The following is a 21,489-nucleotide window of genomic DNA, read 5'->3' as shown; positions in this document are numbered from 1 at the left end:
GAATACTGGGGTGGGTTGCCATGCCTTCCCCCAGGAGATCTTCCCAACCCAGGGATGGTATTGGGCTTTAAACAGGAAAACCTTATGAACTGGTCTGCATTTTGGAAAGGTCTACTGAGCTAAAATGCAGAGAGTGAATCTGAAGGAAGTGAGACAGGAGGGAAGAAATGAGCAGGAGACTGTTCTATTTGAAGTGAGAAGTGGCAGGACGTGGATTATAGCAAGCCTTGTGGTAAAGAACTCGCCTGCCAATGCAGGAGACTTATAAAAGACACTGATTCAATCCCTGCGTTGGGAAGGTCCCCTGGAGGAGGGCATGGCCACCTACTCCAGTGTTCTTGCCTGGGAAATCCCAGGGACAGAGAAGTCTGGCAGGCTACAGTCCATGGGGTAGCACAGAGTCGGACATGACTGAAGCAACTTAGCATGGGCACAGCAAAGACTGGAGAACAATTGGACAAGCTGGAAAGATTTTAAAGTTAGAATTGATGGAAGTGAGAAGGAAAACCATGATTGGTTTAATCCGCTCAGTTTTGTGACTGTTAGTTACACAGCAATAGATAGTTACACATATGGCCTCCGAATTGAGATGTCCAACAGACCTTTTTTTTTTTTTTTGGCCATGCTGTGTGGCAGGTGGGATCTCAATTCCCCAACCAGGGATCTAACCTTCGCCCCCTGCAATGGAAGCACAGAGCCCTAACCACTGGACTATAGGGAAATCCTTCTAACAGATCTTTGAATAAAGATCTCCAGGCACTTGGTGGAATGAGTCTAGAGATCAAGTGTAGGGTGAAGATGTACGTCCAGGAAACAAGAGCTCATGGGTGTTATGGAGACCGTGGGGAGGGTGAAGATGACTGGGGAGACGTCTGTTTTTATCTGGGGGGTTCCAGGGATATTTTGATCATTACAGACTCTTTGTGCCTCCTTTTTGATGACAGTCTCCTCTAATGGGATAGCGTCTTGATTTGTCTCCTCTCTCTGTATGGTCCACTCTCTACCAATTTTTCATTTGTTATCAAGTTATCCTCTTTGTGCCTCTCCCACCTCCAGTTTTCTGTTTTTTTGGTATTCTTTTTCATTGGTATCTTCCTCTATTCATCTCTTTTCCTCTGCATTTTAAAAATCACTGTCCCCAAGACCTAGCAGTGTCTAGGATGAGGCAAAGGAGGTGCCCAGGACTCACGAAGGTGCCAACAGTAAGACAGTCCTTAGGTGTGCCCCAGGGTCTCACCCTTGGCCTGACCCTGCAGTCCTCTACTTGCTTTTTCAATGTATCCATTCTCTATTATGTTCCCTACTTTCTCCTATTCTCCTATTCTCAGAGGTCATATTAATATGACCTCTGTATGTCTCCTCTGTGTCAATTTTGTCATTCTATATATTTTCCTCATTTAAGCTCTCAGATCATCACCAAAGTTCTCCCTGTTTCGCCAGTGTTCAGCGCACCACATCCCTCTACCTGTCACTTTCTTTCTAGCCCTTCATCTGAGCTTCCTTTCATGCAAATCTGACCTGCAGCATCTTGTGTGATTTCCGTGTTTTTGCTATAACCTCTGAAAAGGAAGTTGCAACTTAATTCTTTTCATCAACTCCACAACATGGCATTATTTGGATTCCATGTCAATGTATCTAAAATCTATCTCATTCTTGTACTTTGTTATTTGATGCTCCCCAGTCCACCTTTTCCTATTCTTCCTTTTTGCACCTTCTTCCCAGGGACACCCTGTCCACCAAAGAGTTCAGCTTTCCTTCTCCATTGCAATTTACACCTGCTAAGTCAGCTAGAGTTTGTGGGTAAGGCTGCATTGTCTTGGATGGTGTTAGGATCTTGAAGGGGTGAGGTAGTATGGGATAGCAAAGGAAAACAAAGATGTAATTAGAAAATTGGTAAGATACGACACTTCCCTGGCAATTCAATGGTTAAGACTGCATTTCCAATGCAGGGGACATGGGCTCAATCCTTGTCCAGGAAACTAAGATCTCACATGCATGTAACATGGCCATTAAAAAAAAAAAAAAGGATGAAATAAAAGTTAAAAAAAGAAAGAAAATAGGTAAGGTAAGTAATAATTACTGTCTTTGTTAGAAGGCAACAGGTCGGGTGTCTCCTCCCCGTCATCTGAATTATTTGATTGAATAGGTGCTGGTTCACAGAACTCTGAAGATAAAAAAGACCACAGCTGACACACAGCAGAGCTTTGCTTTGCCCTATTTCCATTTTCTCGCCTCTTCCCCGACTTCTCTTCCCTTCTTATGTGTCTACTTTCAGCCTGTCTGCACTTATTGCTACCTTCACCCCATGAAAGTGCCGCGCTGCACTGATTCTGGAGCCAATCTCTCCCTGACTCTTGTTTCTGTTTCTCTTCCTCGCTGGGTCTGGGACACTTCACCCTCTTAGTTTTTCTTTTTTCACTTTCTTCCTCCAGGTCTTTCCCATCAGTACATTAGGCTCAGTTCCTGCCCTCAGTGTCTGTGTAATTTCCCCTTTCTTTGTTAATAGATGTTTCCTTGAGTGGTGCATGAATTCATTCTCTGTCACCAGTCAGGCCCTCTTGACCCCTTTAAGAGGGTAAGGACTGAATCCCTGGGCAAACCACTCAGGACCAGCATGTCCTGGACGTACCCTTCCCCCGTGGTAAGCATCTCTACTCCCCAGGCAAAGCCAGACAGCCAGCCTTACCTGCTGGTTCAGATTCTTGGTCACATTGTTCATTTGCTTGTTGGCTTTCCAGTGCATCGTTCTGGTTGCTGGGTGTATCATTCCTCTTTGCATTTATCTCTTCTGTTTCACTGAGGTGATCTGAGAGTCTGTTTTCAGGGGAGGCTGTACCTAAACCACATTTTGATTTATAAATATTTTATAAATATTTTATTTTCCTCCAACATCCAGCAGAATCCAACAGGAAAATACAAAGCACTCTAAGTTTTTAGAGCAGAGGATATTTAACCCAGGGATTGGCTACACAGCTGATGGAAGAGCACAGAAGATCAAGTGGAAAAATGTGGCAACATAAAGAAGGGTCAACAGGAAGCTATGGGAGGGATAGAGGATGAGATCACGGGCTGAGGTCGCTGGGCAGGCAGAGGCTAAGCCATGATTTGCCTGCTTTGTGGAAGGTGCAGTCGAGGCTGAGCTGCGGCTGCTGCCAGAATTGCGGCTGGAGGCAGTGATGGAGAAACACCCGGCTCCTCCCTTACTCCCACTCTCCTGCCAGGGTCTCCATGCTAGGAACCCAGCAGGGAGTCAGCAGCAAGGGGAGCTGACAAACAAGTCTGCAGGGGCCAGTGGCCAGAGACAGAGGGCCGAGCAGAGCAGGGGAGGGGAAGGACTGAATCCCCGGGCAAACCACCCAGGACCAGCACACACGCCCTTCCTCCATGGCAACCATCTCTGGTCCTCACTGATTCCATCAACCCCTCCCACTCTGTTCCCACCAGCCTCAATAATGTATGAACACATAGACATATTTTTCACTGCAGTTTGGATTTTTCTCTCTTAGTGTTATTTTTCTGAACAAAGTAATTAACATGAAGCATGATTTAAAATTATTTCCCAAAGTTTTAGTATGGAATGTGGCTCCTGGGTTTGTTTTGTGCCTCTTCCTCAGGACTGGGAGCCTCCCCTTGGGGTGGGGGCCGGGCGTGAGACACAGCGCTCCTCTCACCTGGGCACGTCAGCCCACCTTGTCAGGTCAGACACTCAAACACATTTACTGGTGACTTGCTGTGTATCATTTGAGTCCTAGCTTGAAGTTTCTCTCTTTATTCCTTGCTCCCCACCATCAAGATGCTCTGGGATTTCATTTTCTGGTAAGGGTGCTCCCAGACCACGCTGTGAATTTCAGAGAACTTCATTGCCTCCTCCCTCCATATCCCCCCCCCCACATGCACACATACACTGAATCCTTTCTCTTCTGCTCATTGCTTGTCACAATTCCATCCGCTTATCCTTTCCTGTTTCCATCAGCTGTACTAGCAGATGAATGGCTAATATATATTCATCCATATGTATTTTTAACTCTTAACGTTTTGAATAAATGTGATTTGTTAAAAGTATTACTGTGTTTTTCAGCAAAGGAAACTATAAACAAGAATGGGAGAAAATAATCTCAAAGGAAACAACTGACAAAGAATTAATTTCCAAAATGTACAAGCGGACTTGTATACAACTCAATACCAGAAAAGAAAACCCAATCAAAAAATGGGAATAAGACAGAAACGGACACTTCTCCAAAGAAGACATGCAAATGGCTAACAAACATATGAAAATATGCTCAACATTGCTCATTATTAGAGAAATGCACATTGAAACTACAATGAGATACCACCTTACACCAGTCAGAATGGCCAACATCAGAAAGTCTACAAACGATAAATGCTGGAGTGGGTGTGGAGAAAAGGGAACCCTCTCCCATTGCTGGTGGGAATGTAAATTGATACAGCCACTATGGAAGACGGTATGGAGATTCCTGAAAAAGCTAGGAATGAAACCATCATATGACCCAGCAATCCCATTCCTAGGCATATACCCTGAGAAAACCAAAATTGAAAAAGACACATGTATCCCAATGTTCATTGTGTCATTTTTTACAATAGCTAGAACATGGAAGCAACCTAGATGTCCATCTACAGATGAATGGAAAGAAGCTGCGGTACATATATACAGTGGAATATTACTTGGCCATAAAAAGAAATGCATTTGAGTCAGTTCTAATGAGGTGGATGAACCCAGGGCCTATTATACAGAGTGAAGTAAGTCAGAAAGAGAAATATAAATATTGTATACTGACACATACATATGGAATCTAGAAAGATTGTACTGATCAATTAATTTTCAGGGCAGCAAGGGAGAAACAGACATATGGACATGGAGTGAGGAGGAGGGAAAGGATGAGATAAAAGAGAGAGTAAAATGGAAACTTACAATACCATATATAAAATAGATAGCCAATGGGAATTTGCTGTATAACTCAGGGAACTCAAATGGGCTCTGTGACAATCTAGAAGAGTGGGATGGGGAGGGAGATGGGAGGGAGATTTGGGAGGGAGGGGACATGGGTGTACCTATGGCTGATTCTTGTTGGTATTTGACAGAAAACCACAAAATTCTGTAAAGCAAATACCCTTCAATTAAAAAAAGCTAAAGTAGCAAAAAAGTATTACTGTGCTTTCAAAAATCACTTTGAAAGTTCTTCTTTTATAAAAGCATATTACTAATTTAGAACATTCTTTTTAAAATAATACATCCCTAAGGGAAGCTACATATAAGAGCCTTTCATGTTGTAGGTAGTTCCCTGAGACTCCTCTATGTTCCTTCCTTACTAAGGTGAGTCATGGAATAAAGACTTAAAATGTGTTATAGAGTAGTGTGCTGTAAGCAGGGAAAACTATGACCTTCAATTTATCTTCCTGGGCCAGAAGGTGGCATTGCTATTCTCACTGCTTTTCCAGCTGGGGAATCAGTAAATCCAATGAACACCTATGAGAGAAAAAAATCTCAAACTGTACTACGAATGTAACAGTTAGAAGCATGGACTCTGGCAGTAGACACAAATAAAGATGATGATTAAAGGTAGTAATAACAACAAATGCGTGGAACACCGATACAGCCCCAGACAAGGCTGTGAAGGCTTTACATGATGTAACTTGTTTAAAATCCATCACCCTCTGAAATAGGTGCTATTATCATGTCCATTTTACAGATGATGAAACTGAGGAACAAAGAGGGCTAGTCACTACCCCAAGATCTTGAGGCAGAAGCTGAGGCCAGGCTGTGGGCCCCTGAATTCCTGCTGTGACACTGCGTAGAGCAGCGCTCAGTCCTGATTTTCAGCTGGGTGAACTTGTACAAATAACCGAATTCTCAAAGCTGATTCTTTTTTGTCTGAAAAACAGGGATAATATACACACATTTTCAGGTTTGGGGGAAGATTAAATAAACTACTGGCTGCATCAATATGTGGGATGAAAGTGAAAGTGAAAGTGAAGTTGCTCAGTCGTGTCTGACTCTTGGTGACCCCATGAACTGTAGCCTACCAGGTTCCTCTGTCCATGGGATTCTCCAGGGAAGAATACTGGAGTGGGTTGCCATTTCCTTCTCCAGGGGATCTTCCCAACCCAGGGATCGAACACGGGTCTCCCTCATTGCAGGCAGACGCTTCACCCTCTGAGCCACCAGGATACCATGACCAAAAAAATCAAATCGTTATGACTAATGTTTTCAATGAACAGTATATTTTTGGTACCAGTACTTTTTATTCAGGGAACAAACATGTACTGAGTACCTTGTTGTTGTTTAGTTGCTAAGGTGTGTCCTACTCATTTGCAACCCCATGGACTGTAGCCTGCCAGGCTTCTCTGTCCATGGGATTTACCAGGCAAGAACACTGGAGTGGGTAGTCATTCCCTTCTCCAGAGGATCTTCCTGACCCAGGGACTGAACCTGGGTCTCCGGAATTGCAGGCAGATTCTTTTTTTTTTTTTAATTAATTTATTAACTTTAATTGGAGGCTAATTACTTTACAATATTGTGATGTTTTTTGCCATACATTGACATGAATCAACCATGGGTGTACATGTGTCCACGATCCTGAACCCCCCTCCCACCTTCCTCCCCACTCCATCCCTCTGGGTTGTCTCAGAGCACCAGCTTTGAGTGCCCTGCTTCATCATTGAACTTGCACTGGTCATCTGTTTTACATACGGTAATACACATGTTTCAATGCTATTCTCTCATACTGTCCCACCCTTGCCTTCTCCTCCATGGTCCAAAAGTCTGTTCTCTACATCTGTGTCTCTTTTGCTGTCTTGCATATAGGTCATCGTTACCCTCTTTCTAAATTCCATATATATGCATTAATATACTGTATTGGTGTTTCTCTTTCTGGCTTTCTTCACTCTGTATAATAGGCTCCAGTTTCATCCAACTCATTAAAACTGACTCAGATGTGTTCTTTTTTTATAGCTGAGCAATATTTCATTGTGTATTTGTACCACAACTTCCTTATCCATTCATCTGCCGGTGGACATCTAGGTTGTTTCCATGTCCTAGCTATTGTCAGCAGTGCTACTGAGCCACCAGGGAAGCCCAGTGAATACCTAGTGACTGTTAAATGCACTCCCATCCTTGTTCCATTTCATAGCCTCATGACAATCTGCCTGTAATATCCCTATATTACAAATGAGAACGCTGAGCAATAAAATTTAAATAATAAGAATGTTAAGAATTAAGAATATCATTAAGAATGTTATGGGTTAATTGAAGTTATGGGAGGACTCCCCCTCCCCCCCGACCCCCACCCCCTACCCTGAGGAATGCCCATCACCTGCTTCTTCCACCACTCTGGTTGTAGCACTGGTCTCTGCCAGACATGACATCGAAGCACCAAGATCACTGCCTGACCAAAAAAACAGAACAGAAAACAGTGAAGCCAGATGCTGGGGCAAAACAATCAGGCCCAGAGTCTTTGGGGACTGGCAGCAAGTGCATTTAAGGAGCCCAGAAGCAGCGACCTTCCCAGCTACTCAGAGCACTGACCCTTGGAGAAACTGCAGATGCAAAGACTGACAAATTTCTGACACAAAGAAGCAGCCGCTCTGCGCCCCGCACAGCCTAGAAGGGGACACAAGCTTAGCAAAGCATCACAGAACAGAGTCAACAACAGACCATCATAAGATGAGGATTCTCCACCAGACCAAGTCAGGCCTCTAGAAGTTCCTAGGGGGGAAAATTAAAAATTTATTTCAGAAATTGAAGTAGGGACTGTGCCACCCTCCCCTAATTCCCCTTTTCTTTCTTTTCTTTCTTTCTTTTTTTTTTTTTAATAAATAAGAAGCTTGAGACCCCCAGTAGACAACAATACAAAGACCATCTGAGCCTGATGGATCTCATCCAACTCTTACAGCCTGACCCCAAATTCTCAAGTGGAAGGTAGGTCAGGGGCACTCCTGGCTGAGAGGGCTTTGGCCAGGCCATCTCACTGCATGATCTCCACCAGCCATTCAGTACCTAGCAATGGCTTATCTTGACTTCCACAGCCATGGTGAACCGGCCTTGGTCCCTAGAGTTGCCCTGACTGGTGACCTTACCTTACTTCCTACAAAGTCCCCACCCCCTCTTCATCTACTCCCTCCCTGTACAGGTCTGTTTAATCTGTCTTGTTAGCCTCTCCCTGAGGATTCAACGTCTGATTCTCCTCCACTTTCTCCAGAATGGCAACCCTCTCCAGTATTCTTGCTTGGGAAATCCCATGGATAGAGGAGCCTGGTGGGCTACAGACCATGGAGTCGAAAAGAGTCGGACATGACAGAGTGACTTTCACTTCACTTCCCTCTTTGTATATTTCCCTCCTTTTGTTTCTGGGTTTTGTCTGTCCCATTAGGCTACCAGGGAGTATCCAGGGTTGAACACACAGGCTCTGGGTTCAGAGTGCCTGGTTCCATCCTTGCTCATTTGATCCCAGGCCAACTACATACAAGGTCTTTCTAGATTTCAGCTTCCTTATCTGCAAAATGGGCCCATGAGTGATAATACCGTCCAATGGCAATAAACCCACAACTGCCAGAAGAAACTTTCAATCAAGTGAGCTGTTATTAACTTGCTTGTTTTTGTTGTGTCCTTAGACTGCAAGGAGATCCAACCAGTCCATTCTGAAGGAGATCAGCCCTGGGATTTCTTTGGAAGGAATGATGCTAAAGCTGAAACTCCAGTACTTTGGCCACCTCATGCGAAGAGTTGACTCATTGGAAAAGACTCTGATGCTGGGAGGGATTGGGGTCAGGAGGAGAAGGGGATGACAGAGGATGAGATGGCTGGATGGCATCACTGATTCGATGGACGTGAGTCTGAGTGAACTCCGGGAGTTGGTGATGGACAGGGAGGCCTGGCGTGCTTAGATTCATGGGGTTGCAAAGAGTCGGACACAACTGAGCAACTGAACTGAACTGAACTGAACTGACCTCTTTCTCCTTTCATTTCTTCTTTTTCCTCTCCCCTCTCTCTCAAATACCCACATCTTCTCCTCTGCATCTCTACCATTCCTCACCACTGAATCCATATGACCACCTTTCTCCTTGAATATTCCTGCTCTTGAACAACCTCCCCCACATTTAAATCAGTCCTTTCTTCTGCCATCATCAACGGCCTCCTCTTTGACATTGACCTTGGGCCCATAGTGATTAGCCCATCACAACTTCACATTGATCTTCTCCTATAGGATTCTTTCTAAATCACAATGACTTCCAGGCAGCCATTCTCTTTAAATCTGGTTACTGACACCTTGGGTTCCTCTTCCTTTGTCTTGGTATTTGGGGCAAAAGCCTCTTGTCATAGCCACTCCTCCAGGACTTAGCCTCTGCTTAGATGTTCATACAAATATCCCTGCCTAACTTCTCCGTGGTCCTTCATCGTTTCTTCCCTGATTCTCAATCTTTGCTCAGGACTCGGGCCTCTGCCTCCCCTTCTCTTTTTCCTCTTAGCAAGGGAGAATTGGTTTGTTCTTGGTCTCAATCACCTTGCTCAAGGCTCAGTTGGATGGCAGGCCTCTCCTCCCTCTCTTCTCCATCAGTTTCTTCATAACTAAGTCTCTCTTGGATTGCTGAAGAGAAAACACAATTAAAGTTCTCCACCAGAGACCAGGAACATCATCTCAGAATTACACATTTAGGTATTTCCAGCTCTCGGGTCACTCAGAGCTCAGTGGATCCCAACCTGCATGGTAAAGTTCCCCCATCTTCCTTGGACAGAAAAGAGAAACCCCAGCAAGGGAGCAGCTATGTTCCCTGCATAGAAATGAGCCACTCAAATATAAGGACAAAGGAGTCCTGGGAACATCCTGAGGCTGTCAGTCATGTACAATAAAGGTCACACCATGTGGACAACACATGTCAAAATAAATAAGGGGAGTGAAATGTGTTAACTGCATTGTTCAAAATGTAAGAAAGAAACAAATTTCTTCTGAAGCACGACTAGGATCCTAGAGAGGGGTGTGTGTGTGTGTGTGTGTGTGTGTAAAAGAGAAAGCCCAAAGGCTTTAAAGAAGGCTCTAGATAAGAGGAGGTTTGGGCTTAATTGTGTTGGGGAGGATGCTCATCTTCCAAAGAGACAAACCAGAGGGTGTGGGGAGCGTGGTGGGGTTGCTAGTCGGAGCTCCAGAGCGGTCCAGATCCCACAAAAAAGGAAACTCTGAAGCTGCACACAGGGATTGCCTATTGCGGTACTGCAGGGCATCCCCACGACTCCTGGACCATGGACCCAAGAGGCTGCCAACAAGAGGAGGCCAGGACACCAGCCCAGAGACCCTGCATGTAAGTAACTTAGCAGATGTAGGAGGAAGGAAATAAACCAAGGAGCCTAGTGGGTAGATCACTGCCAGGAGTCTAGGAAGGAGACATGGTGGGAGGCTGCCTCAGAGCTGATGGCAGGAGCGCCTCCTGGGAAAATGCCCAGTAAGGGGTGAGATGAACAGGACTGTGGGAGCCACGGGTACTACTTTGTCTTCCCCAGAGCATGGGTCAAGTTCCAGCAAAGTCAGCTGGCAGGTATGAGGAGGACAGTGGCCCAAAGCCCAGAAAAGGTGAAGGAGGCCTAAGGGCGGAAGGACTTTAGCACACGAGACAGGGATGAGGGCGGAGCCTAGAAACAGGAGAGGTCCTAGAAATAGGACCACAGTCCCCATCCTCTGGAGTTTAGTCACTGACCCAAGCTCTTGTGGACAGCAGTGACCTCTGCCAGGGGCAGGGGGTTGGCAGCAAGTGTAGATGTGAGTCACCAGCATTTAAAAAGGATAAATTATACCTTCTCGGGAAAAAGTCAACATTTAGTTATATGTGGCACCAAAAACAAGCCCTGGAAGAGAATAGCCTTTGTGATTATTTGAGGAGAAAATATGATTAAAACCATTTTTCCGTTAAGGGAAAATTTGATATAAGTTAACTTTTGTGCTAATTACTCTAGAAATCTGATGAACGTGGCCTTTCTTCTGTGTTACCAGGTCAACCCTGGGTTTGAGGGGTTAAAATGACCTGGACTGGGAGAGTCTACCTACGGACTGTTCTTGGGTCTTCTTTGAATCACCACATTCTTGGGTTGTGGTGATTCTTATAATCTGGCTTGTCCCTCTAGGGGACCCTGAAAACCTATGATTCTGGAGTTGTTGAGATACTGACCCTGTTGATCTGTTGTTTCTAAGCCAAGATGGATCCTATACCCACAGCTAAGCTTGAGATGGGTAGTAATCAACTCAGTGGACTTCTGTGTAGACCACTGCTGGCCTGTTATTTGTCATCTAAATCAGATGCCACTGTGGCTCTGGTCCTCCTGTGAGTCTAAGTATCTGGTTAAGCAGATCTCCAGGTTGGTGGTGTACCATAACCTTTATAACATGAGCTTTGAGAAGAACTTGGTGGCTCAGATGGTGAAGAATCTGCTGAAAATGTAGAAGACCTAGGTTGGATTTGAGAAGACTTAAGTGTGCTTTGTTAGCTGTTATATCCCCACTGCTCAGCACCAGTTATGGCACGTGATGGGAGTTCAATATATACTTGTTGAACAGAATTGACCTTGAACATCAAAAGGTAGAAAATAAGCTAATTACCATTTTCAAAGCTTTTACGAACATGATTTAAATCAGGATATTCCTGCATGTTGACGTCGCTGAACAATGCTTCCAGAAGCGACTGGTTAAATGTCTTTTCCAGCTCACTGAGAACATTGTACACCACTTTTGGTACAGGGACCAGGTTTCTACAAGAATCTTGACAGTCCTTAAAAACAATGAATGAAGAAAAGTATAAATACAGACTTCCAGGTTACAAGAGAGCCCTAGAAAGAGATTTCAAGTTAACGTATTCCAATTTCCATACATAGGTGTCTTTTCACGTAGAGGTTTAGCATTTCTGTATATTTGTATGACTACTAAGTGAAACAATAAATCCCCTCTTCTTAAAACTATCCATTTGTGAATCTGATCTCCTCACCCTAACTTACATTAGATGTAAGAAGGCACAATTCTGAAGGTTAAAAGAGGGTTCAAAGTTAATGAATATGTAGCTAAGAGCCTGGTCAACTCTTTGAGGGATAGACTTGGCAGGTGACGAGCCACTATTCTGTTGACTGGACAACTCCTGCCCCTTCACCAATCCTGACTTGGCCTGGAAGAGCTCAAGGAAGCCAGGGGACAGTGCTTCATTTTGTGAACTTGGCCACAGGGAAAGCATGTTCAGAGGACAAGCTGAAGACCTGCACCCCTGTATCTCCAACAATGCCTATTACTAAAATTAACTCAAAGTCCAAGACTCCAGAAAGAGCACAAATAAATACATAAATAAGGAAATAAATAAATGGAAAAAGAAAAACCCCTGTTGGAGAAAGAAAACTGTCAGAGAAAGAATAGCAAGCATCTACTCCCAAATTTGTCCTAACAAGACATCAGTTCCCTGTGGGTTTTAATGTTCTCAGATCTAAATTGGTTGCTTTAGTCACTAAGTCATGTCCAACTCCTGTGACCCCATGGACTGTAGCCCACTAGGCTCCTCTGTCCATGGGATTCTCCAGGCAAGAATACTGGAGTGGGTAGCCATTTCCTTCTCCAGGGGATCTTCCCAACCCAGGGATCAAACCCAGGTCTCCTGCATTGCAGGCAGATTCTTTACCCACTGAGCTATGAGGGAAGCCCAACTGTTTAAATTGATGTTTTTCAAAAAGAAATGCTGTGTCAATTATTATTTCACTAAATCATCTCATTTAAATTATTCATGAATTTATTACACTTACTTTTAATTCTTAGTTTATGCTGTACTAAACATCTGTGTATTAAACATCTGTGGAGCACAACTATTTTAGATCCAGCCTGCCTGACTCCAGTGGCCACCAAGAGCACCGTCCCTTTGATCAGAGGAAGGACTGTCTCCAGTGATGCCTGGTTCCATTCTCTTTCTCCCTTTCTACCTCACAACAATACTTGAACATTTGCAACAATAGTTAAGAAGTCTTCTATTCATAGGACACTCCTCAGTTAGCTAGCTGTGCTCAGGATATAAAAACATAACTTAGTTTGGGGCTGGTTTACCAAATGGTGACATAAGAAACCTCACTTACTTCATACATTTTATTGGTGATGAGTTCGCGGTCACGAAGGCCCTCAAAGAAAGGAAATGTCTTTTTAATTGCAGTTGAAATCTCCACTTTATGTCTTTTGAAGTGCCTGAATATAGTCTCAAAGACAAGCCTGTCTTCCGTGTTCTGATTTTCTGTGGACATCCTAAGGAAGAAGAATATCATGTGAAAATGGTCATCAAGATTCCGAGATGCTTATGAAGGCTGTAACATTTTATATATAACGAATAGATTGTGAAGAACCAACATATATAAAATAAGTGGTTTCAGTACAGAAATAAAAGCAATGGAAACAACAAACAATGATATAGTTGAAGAAAAGTGTGGAAGTTAAGAAAGACTAAAGTACAGGACTAAAGAAGTCCATTCCAGTCTGTCCCAATCAAAACCATTATAAAGATATCCACCTTTGTCTGATATATTTGGGTACTTTTCAGTACCCAAAATGCATTGGGGAATAATCACTTTATTGCATCAACATCCTGTAAAAAATGTTTCTGGTTAAATACTGCCAATTAAAGAGAATCATTTATCTTCTTTTTATTATTGCCACCACTTTCCACTAAAAATGCTAATAAAGGGATTGGATTCACAATGACAAGGAGAATGGCAGGGGGCAATGAGGAGATAAGAGAGTTCTACCAAAATTTATGAGACAAAAAGTGATCAGATCAGATCAGATCAGATCAGTCGCTCAGTCGTGTCTGACTCTTTGCGACCCCGTGAATCGCAGCACGCCAGGCCTCCCTGTCCATCACCAACTCCCGGAGTTCACTGAGACTCATGTCCATCGAGTCAGTGATGCCATCCAGCCATCTCATCCTCTGTCGTCCCCTTCTCCTCCTGCCCCCAATCCCTCCCAGCATCAGAGTCTTTTCCAATGAGTGATCAGAGGATCGCTAACCACTATTGTAGGTGGAAAATACTCCCAGAGGTCAGGAAAGCAACCAGTGAGTCCTGCAGAACCCTGGAGACCCAGTGGAGATCACAGGGGAGACATGTTGTGGAAAACTGATGTGTTATTTGAAAAATTAAGAACAGAACATCATACCTTCCACCCTCAGTTTGCATCCTGACCACTTGCACCCAGACAGCCGCTCAGAGGGAAACAGCGCTATCCTTTTTGTAACCATATGTTAATTTTACTTGTTACTGAACTTCACACGGTCTTCCCAGGTGGCAGTAGTGGTAAAGAACCTGTCCGCCAGTGCAGGAGATGCAAGAGGTGTGTGTTCAATCCCTGGGTTGGGAAGATCCCCTGGAGAAGGGCATGGCAACACACTCCAATATTCCTGCCTGGAAAATTCCATTGACAGAGGAGCCTGGTGGGCTATCATCCATAGGGTTGCAAAGAGTCAGACATAACTGAGTATGCAGGCATGATTGGACTTCATATTCCCTGGTGGCTCAGATGGTAAAGAATGTGACTGCAATGCAGGAGACCTGGGTTGGGAAGATCCCCTGGAGAATGGAATGGCTGCCCACTTCAGTATTCTTGGCTAGGAAATTCCATGACAGAGGAACCTGGAGGGCCACAGTCCGTGGGTTTGCAGAGTTGGACATGACTGGGTGACTAACACTTTAACACTGTATACATGAAAAAACTACATCACGTATGCTTTGTGCCTGACTTCTTTTGCTCATCATCCATGTTAGATGAACAGAAATTTGGTTCTGTTATTGTTCAAGATATTCCATTGTGTGGACCTACCACAATCTACTTATTCATTTTCCTGTTTATGGACATTTGGGTGTATTCTGGTTTGGGACTAGTTTGAATAAAGCTGTGGTTTTTGTACGTTTTTTGGTGACAAGATGTTTTAATTTCCCTTCGGCAAATAACTCGGAGTGGAATTGTTGGGTCATTGTGTAGGAGTATGTTTAATAGTTTTAGAATCTGTCAAACTATTCCAAAGTCTGTTAGAAATAAGCTTTCTAGTTTTAGCCATTTTAGTCTATAATATATAATATGGTATTTCATACAGTTTTAACCTGTATTTTTTTAATGACTGATAATATTGAGCACACTTCCATATGCTCATTGGCCATTCATAATCTTCTTTTTTGAAGTGCCTTTTCAAGCCTTTGGCCCATTTATACTACTGGGTTGTCTTTTATTATTTATTGATGTGTAGGAGTTTGTATATATTATAAAATAAATGTTTTGTTTAATATACGTACTGTGAGTGAAAAAGCTGGCTTAAAATTCAACATTCAAAAACTAAGATCATGGCACCCAGTCCTATAACTTCATAGCAAATAGAAAGGGAAACAGTGGAAACAGTGACAGACTTTATTTTCTTGGGCTCCAAAATCACTGCAGACAATGACAGCAGCCACAAAATTAAAAGACGTTTGCTCCTTGGAAGAAAATCTATGACAAACCTAGACAGTGTATTTAAAAAGCAGAGATATGACTTTACCAACAAAAGTCTGTATAGTAAAAACTACGGTTTTTCCAGTAGTCATGTATGGAGGTGAGAGTTGGACCATAAAGAAGGCTGAGCATCAAAGAACTGATGCTTTGAACTGTGGTGCTGGAGAAGACTCTTGAGAGTCCCTTGGACTGCAAGGAGATCAAATCAGTCAATCTTAAAGGAAATCAACTCTGAATATTCATTGGAAGGACTGATGCTGAAGCTGAAGCTCCAACACTTAGGCCACCTGATTTGAAGAGCCAACTGATTGGAAAAGACCCTGATGCTGGGAAAGATTGAGGGCAGGAGGAGAAGGGGGCGACAGAGGATGAGATGGTTGGATAGCATCACTGACTCAACGGACATGAGTTTGAGCAAATTCCAGGAGACAGTGAAGGAGAGGGAATCCTGGCATGCTACAGTCCATGGGGTCACAAAGAGTCGGACACGACCGAGCAACTGAACAGCAACAGAAATGTGTTGTGAACATTTTCACCCATTTTGTGGTTTGCCTTTATTTTCTTAACCATGTATTTTGATGAGGAGAAATTTTTAATTTTGACAAAGCCAAAGCTATTTTTTTTTTCTTCTGTGGCTAACAAATTTAGGGTGCTGAGAAATCTTTGTCTCCCCCAAGCTAATTAAAATATTCAAAAATTAATTTAAAGTGTAAACCTGGTTCTACTTCTAGATTTTCTACTCTGTGCCATTTGTCTGTTTGCCTACCCTTGTGCCAACAGTATATTGATCTGAATCGACAGCGTATAGAAAGACTTGAAGCCAATCAGGAAAATATTACCTTGGATTTTCTACGTCTTTTGGTTTTCCACATATCTTTTAAAATTGATTTGTCAATTTTTACAAGAAAAGCCTTTTTGAGTTTTATAGGGTTTGCATAGAACTTTTAGATTCATTTGGTGTAAAGTGACATCTTAACAACACTGAGTTCAACCCATTTATTTAATTTTCCTTAATCTTGCCAGAAGTGTTTTTAGCTTTCAGTATCAGGGGATGCAGTGGTAAAGGATCTGCTTGCCAAAGCAGGAGATGCAAGAGATGTGGGCTTGATCCCTGGGTGAGGAAGATCTCCTGGAGTAAGAAATGTCAATCCACTCCAGTATTCTTGCCTGGGAAATTCCATGGATAGAGGAGCCTGGCGGGCTACAGTCCATAGGGTCGCAAAGAGTCAAACATGACTGAACACACACACATGCACAGGAGTCATACACTTCTTTCCTTAAACTTATTCTTAGCTATTTTATTCTTTGTGGGGCTACTTTAAGTGATTCTGCTTTTTAAATTATTTCTAACAATTGTATGCACATAGAATTGATTTTTAAGAAACAGTAACCATGTATTCATGACCTTTCTAAATTCATGTATTCTAGTAAAGTATTTGTAGACTACTTTTGGATTTTATAGAAAAAATAACCATGGCATCAGAAAATAAAACTCTTCTGCTTCTTCCTTTCCAAAAATTGTTTCTTTTTTCTTTCTTCCTTACATTGTTTCTAGCCTTAGAGAAAATGCATTTAATGTATGCATCAAGTATGATGTCATACACACGCAGATACGCACACGTGACAGAGGAAGTTTCTGTTTGTTACTAGTTTACTGAGAGTTTTATCATGGTCAGATGTTGATTATTATGAAATGGACCTATTGAGGTGTTCATATGGTTTTGTTAGGGGAAGCACACTGATTGAAACCTTCCACCTTGGCCAGGCACCGTAGTAACTATTTACATAAGTTGTTTTACGACAGGAGGTCCTGGTAAGGAACACGGAACTAATAAGCCTCCATCAACCATAAGAGTTTGGGAAAGGTCAAAAGGAGACACCACAGGTCCGACCACCTCCCAGAATCCTCTCTGGCATCCATCTTGGCTCAACAAGGCCTGCACCACCAGGAAGGACTCTGAGTCAGAATGATTGGCTAAAGACAACCCGGAAACTAATCCCATCACCATAAAATCCGAGACTGCGAGCCAGAGCAGTTCTCCTGGGTTCCCTTACCCTACTGCTCTCCACCCGGGTGCCCTTTCCCAATAAAATCTCTTGCGTTGTCAGCACATGTGTCTCTTCAGACAATGCATTTCTGAGTGTTAGAAAAGAGCCCAGTTTCGGGCCCTGGAAGGGGTCCCCCTTCCTCCAACAGTTTTCCTTCTTTATTCTTTAATTTGGTGAGTCAGATGCATTGATTTCCAGAGCCACCTCTTAAGTAGAAACAGATAACCACAGTTCAGCAGACTTTTGAGGAAATCCTCCAACTTCAGGAAGAAAGAATAACACTAAAAAGAGAAAAAGGTTACCCCAGGAGAAACAGAGATATTGTAGGAGAAACTTTCAAAACCTCTAAAATTTTTATAGAGATTTGAGAACACACATTGTACTCTTGTTTACAAAGAAAAAGGAAATAACAGAGAAAGAGATAGTGGTATTAGATGTTTTTAAAAAATTGATTTTTAGAAATTTACTAAGATTTACTAAAATGGTTGTAAAATAAAGTTGGGGGAATTCCCCAGAAAATTAAATAGATTGTTGTTCTTGTTTAGTTGCTAAGTCATATCTGACCCTTTTGTGACCCCATGTATTGCAGACCGTCAGGCTCGTCTCTCCAAGGGATTTCCCAGGCAAGAATACTGGAGTTGGTTGCCATTTCCTTTTCCAGGGGATCTTCCTGACCAAACTACATTGTAGGCAGATTCTTTACCACTGAGCCAGCAGGGAAGTTCAAAATAAAGCGATTAAAAGAAAAAAAAAAATTCCAAAAAAAAAGAGATTAAAAGAACACAAAAGAGCAAATTTGAGAGACAATACCGGAGTCTAGGGCTCCCGGTGTAACTCAGCTTTTAAAGAATCCACCTACAATGCAGGAGACCCTAGGTTTGATTCCTGGGTCAGGAACATCCACTGGAGAAGGGATAGTCTACCTATTCCAGTGTTCTTGCCTGGAATATCCCCATGGACAGAGGAGCGTGGAAAGCTATAGTCCATGGAGTTACAAAAAGGCACAGCACAGCATATAGGAGTCCAAGATTACTTTAGAGGCCTAACAGCAACCTTATTAGAGTCAAGAAAGATACTCAAGAAAATGCAGAGGAGGACCATACCAGAATTATTTAAGGAGATATGATCTCTATAGAGTAGAATGACATGGATTTCTTTAAAGGAGTTAGAAAAATGAATTTTAAAAGAACCAAACCAGAAGCTACCAAGAAGCCCACACGCCACAGAGAAGACCCAACACAGTCGAAAATAAATAAATAAATAAAATTTTAAGAAAGAGAACCAAACCAAGGCACATAATGATGAAATGCCAACACCTAAAAAAACAGAGAAGAACTTAAAATATTCCAGAAGGAATTAAGAAATTGGTCACTTATTGAGGATGATGGCAAGAATAACTTGAGACATCTCATCAGTAACAAATCTAGGCCTTCAAAATGCAGAGTGAATCAGGACAACTCCAGACATGCAGGGCTGAGAAATTTCACTCTACAAACATCCATTTTGAGTGTTGTTCCTAAAATTTTCTTTATTTCCTTTATGCTTATGTCAATATATAGAGTTAAGGTTTAAAAACACAATTTACACATACTCTAAAATTTTTATGCAATCATTATTTTCCTTTCCATTCACACCACTGTGCCCCTGGGGAAGCCAATACAGATAAGGGCCATGAATGACAAAATGTCATAAGCGAAGGGAGAAGGGAATTGCATATACTCTGCTATAAGGTACGTGTGCTACAGAGGAAGTGCTATAAAATGTGTATTATAATCTCTAGACAACCATCAAAAACATTTTAAAAGAAGTATAATTAATATGCTAATAGAATACTAAGATAGAATCATATAAAATGTTAATTAAAATTAGAGAAGGCAGAAAAAAGAGTGGGGAAAAAAGAGACACAAAACAAACAAATACAATAAATAAAGAAGAGTTAAAACATGGTAATGTAATCCAGTATATCAATAATTACTTTCAGTGTGAATGGCCTAAATATTCCAATTAAAAGCAGAGATAGTCTGTAAAGCACAGGAAGCTCAGCTCGGTGCTCTGTGATGACCTACATGGGTGGGAAGGGGAAGGTGGTGGGAAGAAGGTCCAGAGGGAGGGGACATATGTATACATATGGCTGATTAACTTCATTGTATCACAGAAACGAACACATCATTGTAAAGCAGTTATATTTCAATAAAAAAATAGATTGTCAAAATGACTGAGAAAATGAGACTGACTTTATCTTATATTGTCAATAAGAAAAAACCCATAAATATAAAGACACATGCTAAGAATGGAGAAGGAGGGACCTCCCTGGTGGTCCAGTGGTTAAGACTTCACCTTCCAAGTAGAGGGTCGGGGTTAAATTCCTGATCAGGGAGCTAAAATCCCATATGTCTCATGACCAAAAAGTTGAAACACAAAACAGAAACAGTGTTGCAGCAAATTCAATAAAGACTTTAAAAACAGTCCACATTAAAAAAAAATCTTAAAAAAAGAATGGAGAAGGAGATACCAAGTCAACACTAATCAAAAGAAAGAGTAGCTATATTATTTCCAGGGAAAAAAGGCTTTAGGACAAGAAAAAATACTAATTAAGAGAAAGGGAGCATTACAAGAAGACATAACAACCCTTAACATGTTATTTACACATGGTAAACACATAGCATCAAATTGTGTACGGTAAAAATTGACAGAACAGTGACAGAAACAGACAAATCCACTATTTCAGTTCGATACACAAACAGCACCCCCCCCCTTTTGTAAGTAATTTATAGATCAAGCAGGTAGAGAAGCCGTCAGAATATAGCTGACCTGAACATCCATTACCAATCAACTTGACCTAGTTGATACTTTTAGAATACTCCATGCAACCATAGCAGAATATACATACTCCTCTGGCTGATTCATGTTGGGGTTTGGCAGAAAACAGCAAAAATCAGTAAAGCAATGATCCTTCAATTAAAAAACTAAATAAATTTAAAAAAAGATCACATGGAATAATCACCCTTACCAAGAGAGAATCCACTCTGGGCTGTAAAATACATCTTAAATGTAAAAGAATAGAAACCATAAAAGTACATTCTTAGACAAAAAGAAATTAAACTACAAATAAATAACAGAAAGAAATGAAAAATTCCCCCCAATACTTGGAGAGTTAAAAATACATCCAGGTAACACATAAGTCAAAGGAAAAGTCTTAAGAGAAATTTTAAAATATTTTGAACTGAATGAAAATAAACCTACAACTTATCAATATTTGTGGAATGCTGAAAAAGCAGTGACTACAAAGAAACATATTCCATTGAATATACGTTATTATGTATATATTAGAAAAGAAGACAGTTGTAAAATCAGTAATATGTTTCTCCAACTGGAATGTGGGGGAAGAAAGCTTAAGCCTAAAACAGTAGAATAAATGAAATAAAGGAGCAAAAATCAATAAATTGGAAATAGGAAACAAAAGAGAAAATTCCACAAAACCTAAAGCTTGTTCTTGGAAAAGATGAATAAAATTGATAAACTTCTACCCAGGCTAACTAAGGAAAAGAAGAGAAAGAAATCACAAGTTACCAATATTAGAAATGACAGTAGGATTTTCACAACTGATTTATGAATATTAAGAGGATAACAAAGGATTAGTATGAACAAATCTATTCCCACTAATTTGGTAAACATTGAAAATTCGGAATTTGAAATGCAGTAAGACAACACCTAGACAGCATATTGAAAAACAGATATTACTGTGTTGGGTCAAAGGCGATGTTTTGTGGTTTAGAGGTTATTTTTTTAAAAAGTGGAAGAAAATGGAAAATAGTACACTGAGAATAAGTAAAAATAGTTTAGCATCAGGAAATCTCTTTATGCAATTTATTACCTCAACAAACAAAAGGAGAAAAAGTATATAAATATATCCATAATAATTTTAAAAGAGAATTTCTTAAGA

General features: G+C 41.6%; 1 protein-coding gene across 20 annotated transcripts in view; it reads right to left on the bottom strand.

The window, feature by feature from the left end:
* Positions 1–21,489, bottom strand: part of SP100 (SP100 nuclear antigen) — a 127,699-nt gene that overhangs the window by 49,518 nt on the left and 56,692 nt on the right. For 3 of the 20 annotated variants that reach the window (XM_019978394.2, XM_070773688.1, XM_019978352.2), the window contains exons 2-8: positions 13,103–13,265; positions 11,601–11,769; positions 9,519–9,602; positions 7,673–7,723; positions 7,332–7,403; positions 2,687–2,836; positions 2,081–2,164 (exon numbers count right to left, since the gene is read on the bottom strand). The exons of 11 other annotated variants lie outside the window; for them this stretch is intronic. In XM_019978394.2, coding sequence (XP_019833953.2) covers positions 2,081–2,164; positions 2,687–2,836; positions 7,332–7,403; positions 7,673–7,723; positions 9,519–9,602; positions 11,601–11,769; positions 13,103–13,265 — 773 coding nt within the window. The remainder of the gene's footprint in view (positions 1–2,080; positions 2,165–2,686; positions 2,837–7,331; positions 7,404–7,672; positions 7,724–9,518; positions 9,603–11,600; positions 11,770–13,102; positions 13,266–21,489) is intronic. 6 more of the 20 variants (XM_019978358.2, XM_019978378.2, XM_070773720.1 and 3 more) reach the window with 6 other exon arrangements.

Source organism: Bos indicus, chromosome 2, assembly GCF_029378745.1.
Source record: "Bos indicus isolate NIAB-ARS_2022 breed Sahiwal x Tharparkar chromosome 2, NIAB-ARS_B.indTharparkar_mat_pri_1.0, whole genome shotgun sequence".
Lineage (NCBI taxonomy): Eukaryota > Metazoa > Chordata > Mammalia > Artiodactyla > Bovidae > Bos > Bos indicus.
The sequence above is the reverse complement of the archived record's forward strand: the minus strand, read 5'-3'. Positions and strand labels throughout refer to the sequence as shown.